At 45.7% G+C, this 18,725-nt stretch overlaps 1 protein-coding gene across 2 annotated transcripts in view; it reads left to right on the plus strand.

The window, feature by feature from the left end:
- Nucleotides 1-6,102, plus strand: part of DDX52 (DExD-box helicase 52) — a 142,914-nt gene extending 136,812 nt beyond the window's left edge. For both annotated transcript variants that reach the window (XM_086954873.1, XM_086954874.1), the window contains exon 15: nucleotides 5,714-6,102. In XM_086954873.1, coding sequence (XP_086810999.1) covers nucleotides 5,714-5,804 — 91 coding nt within the window. In that variant the 3' untranslated portion in view covers nucleotides 5,805-6,102. The remainder of the gene's footprint in view (nucleotides 1-5,713) is intronic.
- The last annotated feature ends 12,623 nt before the right edge of the window (nucleotides 6,103-18,725 follow it).

An 18,725-nucleotide genomic window follows, 5' to 3' on the forward strand; every position in this document is an offset into this window, starting at 1 on the left:
CAAATAAGTCATTGGGAGAGTATCAACATTGAGACCACCTGGTCAGTGCTAACAGCATGGCCCACCAAACTCAAAAAGCAAACATTGCAGCCTTAGCTGGAAATATCTGCTGCCTCATCAGTACTTTCATACTAAGAGGTCACTTCTCTTGCACTCTAAAACACACCGTTGTTTTCCCCCACTGTAAGAAAGAAACCAACCCGATGCCTCCCCTCCAAGAAACTGTTTACCCATCTTGATGCTTTATTTCCTGATGAAGGTCATTGAAGCAGAGGTAGCCAACCAACTTCAGAACTACATAGAATTCAGCAATCTGCTTGCTGACACAGTCGGGATTCTGTCTGCTAAAAGGTTTTGATACCACAGTGATGGACATCAGAGTAAAAGTGTTAACTTGAGTGACAATCGCAAAACGTTCTTAAACTGCACGGCATTCTGGTTTAAATTTACTGACAAACTTGGGAATGGTTTAAATCTTTCCTACAATAACAAAAGCTGCAGATAAAACTCTGTATACATATAAGACTACCACTATTGTCTATGGTGTTCCTCCAAGGATCAGCATCCCTGACCCTCCTTTTAGATTGTGGCCTCTAGTCCACTGATCAATATGAACGTCTTTAAATGGCAGTTATACGCAAACAACACACACCTTCTAGTAGACCTCAGCAACAACTTTAATACTGAAGCATTCACTGAATGCCTTCTCCTTGTAAAACACGGAATGAACTTCAGCGGCCTTTTCCTAAACCGTGATAAGACGGAAAGGTTAATGCTAAATGACGAATCAACTACTAAATATCTCCTGGCCTCTTTCACTTGACCGGTCCCTTGCCCCAGTAGACATAGTGGCATTTGTTTGATTAACAACTTTCAACTCTGGAATGTAAGCAACCAGCGAATCTGCCAAGTATATGCTGTATATGCTTTATCTAAAATAACCTTCACCTTCTCATCCAACACAGAAAACTCCTGTTACAAGCAGTCTCTCTAACAGTACAATATTGTATTGCAATATACCTAAATCTCACAAAGGCTCTGCAAAACATCAGCATGTTCAAAACTGAGCCATAGGGATCATTTTTGGATGGAAGCAAAATGTCCATCTTTCTTCCTGCAGGCCACAGCTATATTGGTTAACTATGGAACAAATAATAAAACACACGGTCTTCTGTCTTATGTGAAAATCCATCAACACACAAACACCTGAGTACCTACCATATCTCTTCAAGTTCATCAACCATCACTGGTTCTACGCACCACCTCCTAGTGCAAACTGATCATCCCAAAGTAGAGGCTGACAAAACTCTGAAAGTGGTTGGAGGAACACTCCAAACAGCCTTCCTGTTGAGATTAGTTCTTTGCACGGCTACACATCCTTAAACCACTGCTAGCCTTAAAACAATACCTATCCATCAATGCTACTACAGAAACCTTAGGAACTCGTACTCTTCCTCCTACATCCTTTCATAAGCTGTCATGCCCATAACAGCTCCACTGCATGAATTCATGAACCCTTCAATTTTCTATAAATAGAATAACGTCAATTGTATCTCATAATCACTTTCAGAATGTCTCAACGCCACTCTCATTCTCAGTCTATGCCTCCAGTTTGCCTCCACTCGATCGTTCCTCTCTCCTCCTTTAAACAGGTCACCAAAATAATACTTGTATTTACTTTTATCAATGTTCAATTTGCCTTTTTTTTTACCTCTGATTTATACATTCCAGGGCTCCAAAATCATTTAATTCTACTCGACCAAACTGGAATGCACTTGACCTCTTTCTGTGAAGGCAAGCCAATGTGATTTAAAAGCATTTTTATTGCTCATTTACTTTGTGAGCAATATGCGCCTTTAAATCATGCTCTCTTGTCACATTTCCTCTGCTTTCAGAGACCGAGATCAAGTCAGATTATTTTCCTACTCGCCAGAAAGGGCGAGTAGGGCCTAAAAATAGCTCACCCTAATTAAATCTGGCTCGCGAGCGTGCGTGTGGATTTTTCGAGCCTTGCGTTCTATTCCATCCTTTAAATAGATTCGTACAAGGATACTTGTAATATGTACTATTGTCAATGTTTATTTTGCCACCTTAAGAAACAGTTTTTTTGTCACATATAAATATTGCACATAGAAGCTGAACCCCTGGCAATAATAATAATCAAAAATTTACCTTATGAAGTTGGCAAAATTTGCCGTGCACCCATGTCAGTGGATCCTTGTGGGAATGTCAAGCATGTTTCTCCCACGTCCTTGAAAATTTGGACCATCTGTGGACTTCCAGCATAATGCAATGCCCCTGTAAGCTGTACTCTCAGCCAAATTAGAAAATCTGTTGCCAGTTTTTTCAATATCTGCCTAACATGCTAGCTGAGCAACCAGATTGTCCCTCTATTTAATGTCTGTCTGTTCACTGTTTTCTCCAACTCTGATGCAACCCCAGCCAGAAATGAGCACTCCCTGGGCAGCTCCAGACCATGTGTGCATCAACTAGTGCACATCTGGGTCAGCTTAAGTTGGTGGTTTGCATCATCGTGTTAAAACTATGGGGTGTAAGGTATGTGTAAATAGTTAAATGCATTCTTTTAAAGCAGGTGTTTCTGGAGATTGTGTATCGGCATTTTAGGGCCTGCTCCCATTCTTTTCCATGAAATTGCTTATTTATTATGTTTTCCCACATGGCGCACAGAGATAGTAAGCTATCTGAGACGATAGAGATCATTGCCTTGTAAAACCAAAAAAAAAGTTGACGACCATTACAAAAAGTAAGTACAATCTGCAGTAGGTCGTGTGGGAGGCTCTAGGTGTGGTTCTCCCAAGAGGTGACGCAAGGCCAGCACTAATGCTCCATAGACAAAATAATTGAGTCCCGGGAGGCCACTCCAAAGTCCTGCTCTACAAGCGCTAGAGCCCCTCCTTCTCTGAGTAACTGTTCCCCAGGGTATCAATCTCCATCCATCCATTCACTCAGTCGACAGCCAGTGAAATTTCCTCTCTTCAAGAAACTCTCTCCTATCCCCCCGTTTAAGTGGGTAGCCCTAACAAAAGTCGCATCTGAGCATATAAAGGGTTGCACCTGATCTCATTGATCTGCTCTATGCAGCAATGGAGCGCTGTGGTGAGAAGCTTCGGTTTCCAAAAAGGGTTTTGTTCCACCACCAAAAGTGCAACCAGGGCCCCTCATTATGCAGCTCACCAAACTCCCATGATTCTATTTAGTTCGACCCTGCAAGCTGTCTTGCAATTCAATCCATGCAATGTGCTGCCAATTAATATATCTCATAATCAGGAACTCCAAGCCCTCTACTCCATGTTAGCTGTTGCCGTATATGCAAAAAAACGCTGTGGCGTGTCCTGTCCCAATTCAGCTCCCTGAGACCAACTTTCTTGTTTCTGTGTTCCTTATACTTTTTTCAGAAATCTTGAAGTAGATAATCTCCAGTTTCCAATCAACTCGCCCCGTATTGAAGGGTTGGATAACTATCTCTTGTTCTTGTTTGGAATGCATGTAGATGCATAACTCCTGCTCAGTACAGGTGTGGAGTACAATGCTTTTAGAGGTCCTGATGAAATCGGAGCATCTTGCAAAGCAGATTAAACATGCCGACATAGAATAGACACAGTGGCTTGGAAAAGGCCTCTTTGAGTCATGTTATGCTTTTAACCATGTCACAGGACCTCTCTTATTAAAGAATCAGGCTTGGGTTCCCTGAAGTTATTTTTAAACCTTCTCTGTCCTAATATTCATAGAGAATATCAAAGTGCTCCCTCCCACTGCGAGGTTGAGCCCACCTGCAGGTGAGTTCCTCACAATGAAACATGCCACGTGATCAGCCGGTGGGCGAGGATTCTTTAAGAACACATGTAGTGTGCCTAGTGAGCACCAAGGAGCTGGGCTACGTGACTGCTTGTTCTAGGAGACACCCTAATGTATATAAGTTTGGGAAACTTAGGCCTTTCCCACATAACTCTTTCCTTTGCCTCTCATTCGTTTTGGTTTCAGGCAGTTAGCCAGTACTTTACTAAGAATTTTCTCATCTAAATTTAGCATGGAAGGTGGCCTATAAGCCACTACATCCAATGAATGGCCAGATGGCTTAAGTATGGAGACAATTAAAGCTAATGGGGAAATTAACCACATTTCAATCCCTCTACATACATTTCCGCTAATCACCAAAAGAGATGTTTACGTCTGATGGAATTCCACTCGCAAATCATCTTGAGATTTACCCCATTGCCAGCCCATATATAAGACATGGCAGGACTGTGAATTCAGTTGTGCCATAGTTAACTCTGTCGCAGAATTTGGTTTTATAGACAGCTATTATTTATGTTAGTAATGTGGTGTGGACATACATCTGTGTTCACTGTATGTAAACCTTATTAAAAATGTTAAAACAGATTCCTTTCTTCCCTCACTAATCCCCAGTAAACAGCAGAACATTTACTTCACTTTAGATGGAGTAAGGCCTCCATTTAGTAAACCAATCACAAAAAAGTTCTTGCATTACAAACTAGCCATTGTTTACATTTGCCCAGTCAAATGAAGGGCGTCAGCATAACCAGTACGTTGCATCCAAACCTGTGCTGCCCATGCTAATCAACAAATCTCTGCCCTACCCAGACCACATTCCATGCATATGAGATGGCCATTGATTTGATCGATACCATGACCTCTTCTGATATGCATCAATAATGTCCTCTGGGAATACATTCACTTAACACTATAATGTTGGAAGCTCATTGTATAAAAGAGGCTGTCGTAAATCAATCATTTTTAAAGACCTTTTCCCATTCCACCACCAGTTGCTGGTTGGAAAGAATACTGTTATACAGGTAATGAAAGTACAGATGCATGCTGCAAACAGAAAATGTTTCCTGTAGCATCAGTTTACAGCTAGTTCAGTTGTAGTTTTACTTTGCTCACCCCTGACAATATCAGAAAAGATCAACACAAAAACCTTATACACACTTACACACTTCATGGGAACCGAGACAGTGAATGCTAGATCAAGGGGAGTAGTCTGAGCTGTATGAAGTCATTCTAGTTGTTCATGAAGCTGAACCAATGATTTTGAAAAATGGCAGTAGTGTGCTCTGCATGCAGATCTACAACAGAACAAGCTGCATCCTCATAGTTACGTATAGGTAACCTTTTATGTTATTTGGAATACTTCACATACCTTATTAAGGAAATATTGTTTAGATTCCGAGCCCACAAACAGTGACTCTTGTAGTTAGTCTGGGATGTATATAATTTACATAAAATCTATGTTCTAAGCTTAATCATTTTGGGATTGTAGACACTACTTGAAATTACTAGCAAATTTCAAATTCTATTACAAGAAAATGGTGTACATGTGCCCGACTGTGTGTCTTCTCTCTCTGCTAGTACTCCCCTACTATGACATTTTCAGCATTAAATTTGTCTATTCAACATGTCTGGTTACTCGTAAAGCAGTCACATTTTGGCTATTTGTTTTGATGAAAAAAATGTAGGCCTGTGTGTTGAATATAGGATAATGGTATGCAGGAATTTTGAACGGAAGGACCTTTTAAGAAAAAAAATGATCGCTGCAGCATTTATCACCTTCCATTTTGTTATTGCACATTCAGTTTTTTCTGAAAACCTCTATTTTGTGTCTCATTCACACTGTATAGGCGCACACACTAGTCCTTGGTTGTGATTGTTGATTCTATATTTCTGCTAATAGGAAAATCATCCAGCGACACATTGAAGAGAAGAAAAAAGCCTCTGAAAAGACCAATATTCAAGTGGCAGTTCAGAATTCCTCAGATGGGTAACTCCACAGATCTGATAATCTGCTGATGAAGACTCGTATACCAAAAATGAGACTGCACACTTGGACAAATATTTTATGCTAGTCAAAGAAATACAAATGAAACCGTGGAAAGAAGGACCATCGATTATTTATTTCTGCACCTGCAGGACAGTCACCAATGGTAGCCAGTACAATATGTAAATGTACAAGAAGCGGTAGACCTTGAGTCATTGTTTACATTATTCTAAATCTTCACCTGTCAGAGACTATGTTGACTGTATTTGCAGTTTATAAAAAAAAAAAAAAATTGCAAAAAAAACTCCGTTGTATCTACCATTTTTTAATTCCTGTTTTTCTAATATCTATGGTGAGGAGATTTGGGACTTCAAGCACAGAAGAGATTGATTCCTTTAATTATGAGTTGTTATGTTATGTTTTAACATTTTGATTAAGTGCAACAGCTGCCCCAGCAAAGAGGGGCCCCGGCACTGAGGATCCACAAGTACCATACCAATAGCAGAGAGAGAGCTGAGACAGGAAGTCCTAAGGAGAGGGGAACAGATGGGTCATAACGGCTTTCCGGAAGGCGGACAGGTTTTCCAAGGAGCGAATATTCAGTGGCAATGCGTTCCAGAGTTTAGCTCCCAGAACCCTAAAGGAGCGACCACCAATACGGCACCGCTTTGTGCGGGGTACTATCACTAGGTGTTGGCCTAGTGAGCGCAGACTGCGCTGTGGCACATAAGGTGTTAGAAGCGGGCGCAGGAGTTCTGGGCATCTGGATTTGAGGATCTTGAATGCCAGGTGAGGGTTTTAAATTGAATACGAGATTCAATGGGAAACCAATGCAGCTTTCGAATGGTAGCTCTGACAGAGCATCTGCGGAGAAGACCCACCAAGGATCTTGCTGCCGAGTTCTGAACTCGTTGCAATCGCGCTATCTCCGCTTTGTTTGCGCCCAAAAATAAAACACTGGCATAGTCCAAACGAGAGAGGATTGTGGATTGTACAATGAGTTGCCGGATTTTAGAGTCAAAGAATTTGAGTATCGGGTTAAGACTCCTCTGCAGGCCCACACAAGTAGCTGCCACTTTTTTTGAGTTGTTCTGGAAGCTAAGCGAGGAGTCTATCCAGACTCCCAGGTTTTTGACTAAGGATTTAGGCAGTGGAATGGTGCCCAGAGAAGAGGGCCACCAGTGCTCGTTCCAATAGCTGGTATTCCTCCCAACAAGCAGCACCTCCGTCTTACCTGCATTGAGCTGCAGGCAATTGTCCGTCATCCACTGGGCTACTGCAGCCAGCCCACTCCTGAATCTCGAGGCCGAAGTAGATGGTCCTTCGGTGAGAGTGATGACCAGCTGCGTGTCATCTGCATAAGACACAAGCGTGAGGTCCCACTCCTTAGCCACTACCGCAAGTGGCTGCACATAGAGATTAAAAAGGGATGGGCTAAGTGCAGAGCCTTGAGGGACTCCCTGGCCGATGTAATGGGCCTGGGAGAGAAATGGGGGAGCCAACACCGGAAGGATCTGTCCTTCAAGAATGAGCGGAACCATTCCAGGGCAGGACCGGTAATCCCTACTGTCGCCAGACGATGTAACAGAATGTTATGTGAAACCGTATCAAAGGCTGCGCTGAGATCTAACCGGATCAGCGCAGCACTCTGACCGGCATCAAGGATTGTCCGGAGGTGTTCAGTCGTGGACAGGAGGGCAGACTCAGTACTGTGGCCCGGCCTGAACCCGTTTTGTGATGGGTTTAGGATGTTATTTTGATGCATATATTGGGACAATACGTTGCTAACATGAGCCTCCGCAAGTTTAGACACCCATGGGAGCAACGAAATGGTCCTGAAGTTTTCTAGTTTGGAAGGGTCCAGAGTAGGCTTCTTGATAATTGGGCAAACCCATGCGTGTTTCCAGACAGTCGGGACATTGGCCGAAGAGAAAGAAAGATTAAGTATAGAGGCCAAGGATGGTAGAAAGTGTTCTAAAGACTCAATGAATTGAGCCGGCCTCATGGGATCTGCAGGAGAGCCAGACTTAACTTTCCTGCAGAGTTTAGTTAAATCATCGTGCGAGATTTCTGGTATAAGCGTCAATGTGGTGCCATTAATGTTGGAATTAGTGGAGTTAAGTGGGTCTAAAGAATGCTGCGGGAATGACCTATATATTTTTTGCACTTTTTCTACAAAGAAAATGGCAAGGTCCTCGCACTGCTGCGCGGAGGTGATACTGGAGACAGGGGTTCTGCTACTCTGCAGTTCTTGCAGCAATTTAAAGATACATTTGGTGGGATTCGGGCTAGAGTTGATTTCTTCTGCGTAGAAATAAGCACGCGCGGACCAGATAGCTTTGTGATAAAGTTTTTGTTTCGCCAGATAAAATGCTTTATCCCTATCTTTGTATTCCCTTCTCCAGATTCGCTCGGCTTTTTTACTATCTTTCCGCATGGATCTCAAAGTATCGTTCTACCATGGGTTGGAGGGGGATCTGCGCCCCTTAGTCCATTTAGCTGGAATGAGGGCATCTAATCCTCTGGTAATCCAGTCATGGAAGGCGGCGTACGCCATATTGACATCCATATTAGTCTCATAATGGAATGCTCCTAGAGTAGAGTGGAGGTCCTTGGTTGTAAGTTTATGCCAGGGCCTCTTGAAGCGCCGGGTTGGCTCGTCCTTGTTGAACATTTCCCTGACCATCATAGTAAATTTGATTAAATAGTGATCTGTCCATCCCATAGGTTTGGGCACATCTCTCCTAACCTCCGGGATATTAGTAAAGACAGGGTCTAATACATGCCCAGCCAAGTGCGTAGCATTCTGAATTAAAAAGTCTAGTTGTAAGGCCGCAAGGTCCGCCAGGAGATTTTTGATGGTAGGGTCATGAGTCAAATCAAAATGGAGGTTTAGATCTCCTAATATTGTGAAGTTAGCCGAACCCACAACCAAGGAGTTGGCCACCTCAAGGAGAGCTTTGATGAACTTAGAAGCAGGTCCAGGGGGTCGATAGATATAAAGCCCTGACAGAGCAAAATGTGGGCCCATAATGATCTTAAATTGAGCGCTTTCACAGCCACAGATATCTTCCTTGATAAAAGAGCAGCTATATTGATTTTTATCGATGACTGCTATGCCGCCGCCTCTAGCGTCTCTATTTAAGGTCTTGATCAAATAGCCGTCTGGCAACGTGAGGTTCGGTAGACTGGTCATGTCATCACGAAGCCATGTTTCACATAGAAGAAGAATGTCAGGGTTCTCATCAAGGAGGAGTGTGTATACCTCTAAGTGGTGTTTTGCGAGAGACCTAACATTCAGTTGGAGGACGGTAATAGGTGTTTGTTTGAACGAGTCTGACCTGTGCCCAGATAGGCAGGGACTAGGTGTTGTGAATTCACAAGATTTACATTGTAAGCATGTCTGTTCAAGGTGGCCTGATAGCTCATCACAGGTCTGGCCAGGGTTCTGGGCAAGTAGTAGCTCCCTATCATAATGGCGAATTTCCCATAGAACTTGACCAGGGGGACAGGCGAGAGGCGATGTCTTGGCGATGACGGGCGCAGACGGAGTTGCCTTTGGCGCGCAAACGGCGCGCCCGCTGCGCGTCCGGGGAAAGCACATGGTTTATAGAAAGGGGGGGCCGGGCCTAGCGGTAGTGGGCGTGGCCGTAGGGCTCTCTTTGATGGCGGCAAAGAAAGATTGTTGATGTGACCCGCGGCAGCGCTAAAATCCGCTGCGCGGAGAAGCCAATGGTGTGATAAGTAAATAATAGGTGCCCAGGGAGAGGAGAGGTAAATAAAAACAGTCTCACGGTTGATTTTATTAAAAAAATGCAGACAAGCAATCTCCCGGCTTCCGCCTCAGGAAGTAGGATTATCTGGCTCGCGCTAGTGATCAGCGCTGCTTAAATGCCTTTGGTGGGGGCGTGGCCTAGCTGTAGTGGGCGTGGCCATAGGGCTCTCGTTGATGGCTGCAAAGAAGATTGTTGATGTGACCCGCGGCAGCGCTAAAATCCGCTGCGCGGAGAAGCCAAGGGTGTGATAAGTAAATAATAGGTGCCCAGGGAGCATTATTTTTTATATGTATCATCAAACAAGCTATGTACATTATCAGTAACAGGTGCATTGCATTATTAACTGATGTATACTAAAAATGATCCTTTTTTAATGCTATATATTGTTTTGTAACTGCATCTTTATAGCTGTAATTGATCGCTGTGGTGGTTTTGTTGAGAAAGGGTATAAGTTAAGTTGTTGGAAATCTAAGAGACAACAGAAAATCAATGAATTAGGAATGATTGGAACAGTGTGTAACCACTGGGAACTTAAATGGGTAGCTTTCAGTTCCAGCTTTCTTATTTCTTCTGTGACTTGAGAAGGGGATGAATCTCATCGGAAGATGTCATCACCCTGCTTTGACTGATAACAGGTAGTTTGTATTGGAAAATATGTAATATTTATACCTGTTTCAGTGAAGCTACACTCTAAATAGGCTGGGAACCATTTGACCTTTTTCTGGGTGTTGTCAATAGTTCAACATAACATATTTGTACTCCTTTTGTAATGAAAATAACTGAAACAGTATGTCCGAATCCTGCTCTATAGAAAAGGGGCTAAGAAACAAATCCAACAGATATGGGATCATGCAGGTATGCAGAAAAACTGATGAAATGAGAGTAGCAGAATAGGAGCTTAAAGCAACTTCAGTTGCAGGAATATCACGACACTGATCTAAGGACTTTATTTTGTAGTGCACCTTCTCAAAGAGACTAGACATTAACAGAAGCCATTTTGACTGGGATTGAACTTGAAAGTGGAGAAACAACTTAGAGCTGATTCACTCCACGTTGTGAGTTATCATGTCTGAATATCAGAGTACATATGTGTATGTATATCTGCATGTATGTAGGTGTGTGTGTGTGTGTATATATGTTTCCAGCATTTGTTGCAGTTGGTACACCTGTTCTGCATAATCCTGCTACCATGAGGTATATGGTGTCTCCTCCCTTAGTTGGTAATGCACATGTGTACCAACTCCCTGTTAAATTGCTTTTTCCTCCATTGAATTAGTGTGTGCTACCAGGGTTCCAAGTTCAACCCCTTCCTTATGCACTCGTTCAGTCCTGACCAGGCAATTCAATTACGATACTCTCAGAGACCTGGAAGAACCTGGAAGAACCGGGGTGGGGGGGGAGCTTAAAAGCCTTTTTTGCTCAGCGGCGTCATGTTTGGAGACAGACTGTGAACAACTACTAACTGTCAGGACTTCGGGGCCTCCTCGGACCACATGCCCCTTGTCGATGGCAGCGTTTTTGAGAATGCCCATAGGGTGATGAAATGGACACCCTTCCAGAACCCTTCTCCAGTGCCACTTGAAGTTCCAGTGAAAAGATCGGCATGAGGTGTGTAACCCCTGCCTCTCCTTCAACCACGACAAAAACACGTGAGGCCTACCTGACCCTCCCCTCAAAGAGAACTCTTCTCTATTGAAAATAGAGAAGGTGGAAACATCCGAGGATGCACCAGCAAGCCTCCAACAATATCCCTGATATCTTCAGGGAACAGCCCTCAACTGATTTCTAGGAGAGTGAAGACAACAGTGATTCGGGCATTTTACTCCATCAACCAACTCGTAGCCCAGAGGCGTTATTCTTTTCAAACTCTGAGGAAGAAGACGAACCCTTCTCCCGCCCCCTCACCCTCTGGTCTCCGAACAATGAGGACTGTGAGTATAGAGGAGTTTGATGCGAGGCAGAATTGGTTGTTTCATCATTAGATGGTAAAGATCTCCAAGGAATAGCCTCCCAAACCTCCAGAGACTTTGCCTCGAAAAACAAAACTCACCATCAAGGAAGAGCTTGCTTTGGAGTCGCTCCCAGGCATAAATGAACAAGAAAATAGGCACTAGCACTCTCCTACATGTGCCTCATTTTCCTGCTCCTCTTCCCCCACTTCCTTCTCCATCACCACCTCTCACACCTCCACCAGCACATCCATCACCATACCAGTCACCACCTCCACATTCATCAGAGGATTCCCCATGCTCCTCTCATGTAGAAGGCAGACCTTTACACACCACAGACACTTTTGATGCTAGATTCTAACAGGGACCCACTATTGACCTGTTGAGCGACTTTGATGTCGATCCCCTGGTTAACCCTGATTTAGATCATTATCGGATAAGAGCATCACCCCTGGATGACACAAAGGCGTATCATGAGGTGATATAAAGGGCAGCTACTTTCCACAAGGTAGACATACATGAAGTCCACGAGGAAGATGATTTCTTTGTGGAGACATTTCCCAGGTCAGAAAGGACAGCACCGTTCTTCCCTATTCTGAAGGGTATGTTGAAGTTCGTCGCATTCACCTTAAACGAACCCGTCGAAGCAAGGGTGGTGGCACCCTTGGTGGAGAAAAAACACCAACCTTCCCCCAGTGACCCAGATTACATAAGTGTCCTGTTCATTCAAATGTGGTACACCCTGCCCGGAAGTGCGCTAATGATCAAGCAATTTGTAATGCTCTCCCGCCTGATAAGGAGTGCAAAAAACTCGATGCTGCTGGGAAAGAGGGTGGCTGTGGGAGACACCACTCCGTTAGCCTTCTCTTCCGATGTGACAGGGCTCAGTGGGAAGAGATGCTGAAGCTGGTGAAGCATTCCTCAGACGAGTTATGGAAAAGTGTGGGGGGGCGGGGTGGAGAGAGTGTCAGTAGGAACAACTAGCTCCAATGCCACTCTCCTCTGCACTCTAGATACTGCATCTCGTGTGGTCAGTATCCGCGTCCTCATCAAGACTCTTTAACTCTGGTTTTATGACTCATTTCTTTTATACAGGCTATTGAAAAACATTTACACCTGCCTACATCCATTGACCAGCAGGGGAAAACGTAAATACAAATCATACAACACAAAGATAAACAACCCAATCACGCCCCCCTTTTTAGGTTTCGCTGGGGAAAGGAGCCGTTAGGCTCCTCCTCCAGAGAAATCTATTAAGTACAGTAAGCACTATGGAACACGCCCCCCCCGTCCCATTGGCTAGCTCCATAAATGGAGCCTAGCCATTGGACGAGGGGCCTGTCCATCAATGCCGGACCAGACACGGGGGCGTTCCCGAGATTCTTTGGCTTTTGCCGACGTCACGCGACGCCGGGAACGCCCCCGAGTCTCCTCCGGCCGGGCCGTGCTTGCTGCTGTCCTGGGCATCGTGAGTGTTTTTCCCCGGCACGTTCTCCCGCCGTTCGTGTTCTCTCCCGCCTCCCTCACGCCCCCTGTGTCCTCTGTGTTTTTCCCCGGCACGTTCTCCCGCCGTTCGTGTTCTCTCCCGCCCCCCTCACGCCCCTTGTGTCCTCTCCCGCCCCCTCCCGCCGTCCGCCACTGCTTTAAATCAGCCCCCGCCTGCCTGCCTAAGGAGAAGGGCCGCTGCGCTGCCCGCAGCGACCCGCTTCGGTGCCCACCCAGGCATTTGCCCGATAAAATCAGCCCCCGCCTGCCTGCCTAAGGAGAAGTGCCGCTGCGCTGCCCGCAGCGACCCGGAAGTGGTTGGCCGGAAGTGCCCGCCCCCGCAGCCCGGGGGGAAGAAAGAAGAAGCCTGGCAGCCGGTTTGCAGGGCTCCCCTGCCGCGCCCACACACCATCCCTCTGGAGGCAGGCCCCGGGCAGGGTGTCATGGAGCGGCTTGCTCCTGAGAACGCCTGCTTCACTGTTTGCACCCCACCCCAGCCTCGCCCTCCGTTTGTACCTGTCGTGCCAACACTCCGCACCATGGCACCCGACAACAGTCCCGGCCTCCTGATGGAATGCCTCTTGGCGCAGGGCTGCGCCTGTCCCTGACGCCCAGCGTGTCCCTGGAGCCAGGGCGTCGGGAGCCTGTCAGCTGCCTGGCACCAACCAGTGGAGGCCGAGACAGGTAAGAGCCGATACCTCCAGCGCCGACAGAGCGGGCATCGCTCCGGATATATTCATACTTTAAATGGCGCCCACCGCAGGCTGAATGTTGATATGCTGCTCCCTTTATCGTGGGTGCTACTATCAAGGAAATAAGATCCGCTATTGGTTGAAACGTGACTGACAGATCTCTGCACCCTGCACTGTACCCACCAGGCTATCTCTCTGCGTTGATTTTGGCCGAGAGATATGCTTGTTTCTGATTCATTAAGTCATGCAGTGTTGCTCATAAAATGCTTCTGGTGAGCGATATCTGGAAATGTCTGTCGAAGTTGCACCGTGACGCAGGTATTTTAAGTACTTTGGTCTCGGAGGAATGTTGGTTTGCCCTCAGGGGGCAATTTCGTAAAACCTCAAAGTACTAATGGCTCGGATCTCGAGCTCATATCGGTGTTATTAAGCATGCTTCTGGTGAGCGATATCTGGAAATATCTGTCGAAGTTGCACCGTGACGCAGGTATTTTAAGTACTTTGGTCTCGGAGGAATGTTGGTTTGCCCTCAGGGGGCAATTTCGTAAAACCTCAAAGTACTAATGGCTCGGATCTCGAGCTCATATCGGTGCTATTAAGCATCGCATCCTTTCACCTGACAACAGAGAGGCCGGTTGGCTTTTTGTGTAAATAGCGAAGCTGCATAATGGATCATGGCTAGAAAGTTGTGTTAATTTTGCCTTGAAAGATGGACACTGAAACACGACTTCGTCCACACCAGCGACGCACACCGAACCGGCCTTGAGGTGGAGTCAGACTCCGCGCTCTTTCAATCGTTGCCCTCTCTGCTGAGACTGCAGCAAGGGTGCCACTGTGGAACAGTTGCCATTGTTTTTTTTTTGTAAAAATAGGACACCGTTCTGTATTGTACTGTGGCATCTGTCCAGTGCTCACCACACTCCTAAATCAGGCCAAGGGACTGTCTGAGACAGAAACTTGCTGTACATTGTACAGTGAGCATATGTTGGCAGGCGCACTACGTTCAACCCCCCCCCATCGTGTGCGCCAGCCCCGGCTGACTCAGCTTCCCGGGCACACACACAGCTGCACTGCACCCGAGTACTTCACAGGTCTTTAAACGACCATTTGCTTGTTCATTAGGCTGTGTTGTTTTTTCACCCCTTCTTAGAGCCCCTGTATCTCTTCTCTACCTACTGCTGGAAGAATTACACCCTCCCCCCGATTATTTTCTTACCCCCCGCCCCCCCCCCCCCCCCCCCCCCCCAAATTTGGCTCTAGTTGCGCCTCTGGATGTTGGCAACATGAGGTGAAAAGTGCAATGTTCTCCGCTAGTCAGCCACCCACTTGCCCTCCCCACATCCGCCGTTCAATAGCAGCCGCCACTATCAGTACCCTATACACATATCAGGCTACGAGTAAAGAATCATTATGTTCGTTTTGTATTTAGAGCATCCTTCAAAGACAGCGGACTTTAAAAATCTTGTGCAGTATCAGAACACATGTTGAATCAGTGCAGACAGGTAACTAGTCCCGCGTGGGAAGATGGGTTCCTTGACTTAAACGTATTCCTCTGTGATGCAACCACAGGAACATGCTCTTTAATTGGGTGAAATAATACAGAGTTTGAGCCCCTGCTGCACCCTGTGTGTTTGGGACTGACAGATGTATGGACCCATCAAGGGGAAGAAGAGATATTCACAATAAACCAGTCCACATTCTACCCTGTCCTGCTGACGTGCATAGCTAACCACGGCGACTGCCATTGATTGCGACACAGATGTGCATGTCTAAGTAAACTGTGGTGTCTCACTGGCCCTTGGCATTGTCTGCTTTCTCAACACTAGAATGCACAGGTGTGCATGTAACAAAAGGTACATTTGACACGTGCTGGATGTATCCAGTGAGCGCATAGACTTATTTTGTTTCTTTCTGTTTATTGCGCATTTTCTAGTATTTTTCTTGCATTTGTTTTACGAAGCCTTGGAGTTGTCACTGGTGTACTGTGGACGATGTTAAATGATATCATTTTTGTTTCAATTTCACTGTTGGTTAAATTTCTTTTTGTGTAATTAATGTTTGTAAGCGAAGGAGGCAAAAGACCATGCAGAATATTGTACCTCTACCTTTAAAAAAAATGTTTCATGCTGCCTGGTGAAGAGATACAGTGGAAGATATGGAAGAATGTATTTGTGCACTATGCGCCTGTGTGTGGTACTGCTCTTTCTGTTGAACAGAAGAATTCCCTTCTTTTACATTGGCTAGGCCCAGAAGGGCAAGAGATCTTTTAATACTTGCCTACCCTGACAGCGGATCAAGCAGGGGAGTTGAATGATTTTGAGATATGTTTTAAAAAACATGATCTGCATTCTTTGCCCAAGACTTCAACGTTTCTCGAAAGATATTATTTTGGCGGGAGCATGCAGAGAAAAAGGGGAGAATGTTGAAGAGTAGATAACTGTTTTGAGAAAACTTGCTTCTACGTGTAATTTGGAGTGGAATTGAGATGAGCATTTGAGGGACCAATTTATGTTGGGATGCAGCATTGAAAAAGCAAAAGAGGTTTGCTGGCAGAAGGGCAATCCTTCTTTGTCAGAGGCTCTAACAATTGCTAAAACATGCAAATATAGTCGGAGGAACTTAAAAAGGGAGATGTTTGAAGTAGCAAAGATGAGGAGGTACCTGTTGGGCAAACCTATAAGAAAGGGAAGGAAAGTGACTTACAACAGAGCAAAGGCTAATAAGCTTAAGGGTGATTAGAAATTCTAGGGAACATATAGATGCGGCGAGTATGGTCATGTGGCCATTAACAAAGATTGTATTGGGTGGAAGGCCAAGTGCAAAAAGTGTGGACAGAAGGGTCATGTATCGAAATGTTGTAGAAGTGGCAATATTAAAAAATAGGTCTAGGAAGCTCTGTACAATGCAGAGAGTGATGGCAAAGAGGACAACATTGTTTTACAAGGTATGGATGTTGAGGATGATGGTCCTTTCGAGTCAGTTTGTATAGATTGAGCAGTCATTTGCAGTCTCTGTGACACAGGAGCCAAGATTACCCTTATCCCGACTGAAGTATTTCTTAGGAGTTTGAAAGATCAGGTGGTGCTACACAAACCTGACATTTGCCAAATAGGTTATGGGGCTGTGAGAGCTGTGTGGGCTGTGTGGGCTGTGTGGGCTGTGTGAGCTGTGTGGGCTGTGTGGGCTGTGAGAGCTGTGAGAGCTGTGAGAGCTGTGAGAGCTGTGTGGGCTGTGAGAGCTGTGTGGGCTGTGAGAGCTGTGTGGGCTGTGAGAGCTGTGTGGGCTGTGAGAGCTGTGTGGGCTGTGAGAGCTGTGTGGGCTGTGAGAGCTGTGTGGGCTGTGAGAGCTGTGTGGGCTGTGAGAGCTGTGTGGGCTGTGAGAGCTGTGTGGGCTGTGAGAGCTGTGTGGGCTGTGAGAGCTGTGAGAGCTGTGAGGGCTGTGAGGGCTGTGTGGGCTGTGTGGGCTGTGTGGGCTGTGTGGGCTGTGTGAGCTGTGTGGGCTGTGAGAGCTGTGTGGGCTGTGAGAGCTGTGTGGGCTGTGAGAGCTGTGTGGGCTGTGAGAGCTGTGTGGGCTGTGAGAGCTGTGTGGGCTGTGAGAGCTGTGTGGGCTGTGAGAGCTGTGTGGGCTGTGAGAGCTGTGTGGGCTGTGAGAGCTGTGTGGGCTGTGAGAGCTGTGTGGGGTGTGGGCTGTGAGAGCTGTGTGGGGTGTGGGCTGTGAGAGCTGTGTGGGCTGTGAGAGCTGTGTGGGCTGTGTGGCCTGTGTGGCCTGAGAGAGCTGTGTGGGCTGAGAGAGCTGTGTGGGCTGAGAGAGCTGTGTGGGCTGAGAGAGCTGTGTGGGCTGTGAGAGCTGTTGGCAATGTAAATAACAATGCCATTTATTTATAAGTAAAAAAAAAAAAAGAAATGTCATGAGCAATGCCAATAACTCTAACTTTTCCAAAGGCGAAACCATTGCATTGTAAATGCTTGTTTCCTTTTCCCACCACTTGTAATGTAGCTACAGATCACTTCTTTGAGCCGTCATACTTCTTAAGTTATGGGTCTCCTATTCTGTCTCTCTTTGCCATTGTGAATGTGTGCGTTAGCCTCTACGTTTCTGCATCTTTTGGGGCTGTCAGTCTGTGTACTTTTAGGTATTTAGGCCAAGTTAGTTTAGTATATTTATCAGGCTTCAGGCAGGGCGCCCAAACATCTCTGCCCATCTCTGTTCGGTTTCCAATGATCATTTTTCCATATCCATTTTGTCCTCCATTTGTGAAGCCATTGTTTATGATCCAGTGTCTTGCTCGTCAGAATTGTCTCAGCATTCCCCTTGGTGATTTGAGACCATATTATAGTTTGTCTGCCCCTAGTTATATGTGCGGGAAGCAGTAGAATTGGGCATCACACATTCTGTCAATGTCATCCAGTACTTCCTAACAGTATCCCTCGAGTTGTGAGCAGTGCCATAGTAGGTGTTAGAGGGTACCTGTTCCTCCACAGCCCTGCTAGCAATCTTTGGATTTGGCCCTATTCCACTCGTACCCATCTCGGAGGTGTAGTACCAGTAAGAGGTTATTTTTATTATGGTCTCTTTGATGGCTGCACTAGCTGACGCAACGTTTGTTCTTTGATAAACTGTCACTATTGCTCTTCATTCAGGATCCATTCCCAACTCTCCTACCTCTTTTGTCCAGGTGACTTCCTATGTGTCTGTCCCCTTAACAGTTGTTTATATATTATCTCTGATAGGATCCACCTACAACCTGACTTGATGAACCACTTGTCAAATAATTGTAGAGAGCAGCTAGCTGCTTGCTCAATTGACGGATGTGATACTCGACAGTACCTGAACCTCGCCTCCTCAGGCAGGCTGTAATCCAGTTTTACTTGCTCAAAAGGCTTTAATCCCTTCCAGTCATTTATGTCCCCTACCCTTTTGCAACCTGACCTCTGCCATTCAATGAAGTATTTTTCCTCTAATGCTTGGGTGAAATCCGGGTTACCTATAGTTGGAGTCATAGGCAATGGGATGGTATCCAGGCCAT

The sequence above is a fragment of the Lissotriton vulgaris genome, chromosome 2_1 (genome assembly GCF_964263255.1).
Source record: "Lissotriton vulgaris chromosome 2_1, aLisVul1.2, whole genome shotgun sequence".
NCBI lineage: Eukaryota > Metazoa > Chordata > Amphibia > Caudata > Salamandridae > Lissotriton > Lissotriton vulgaris.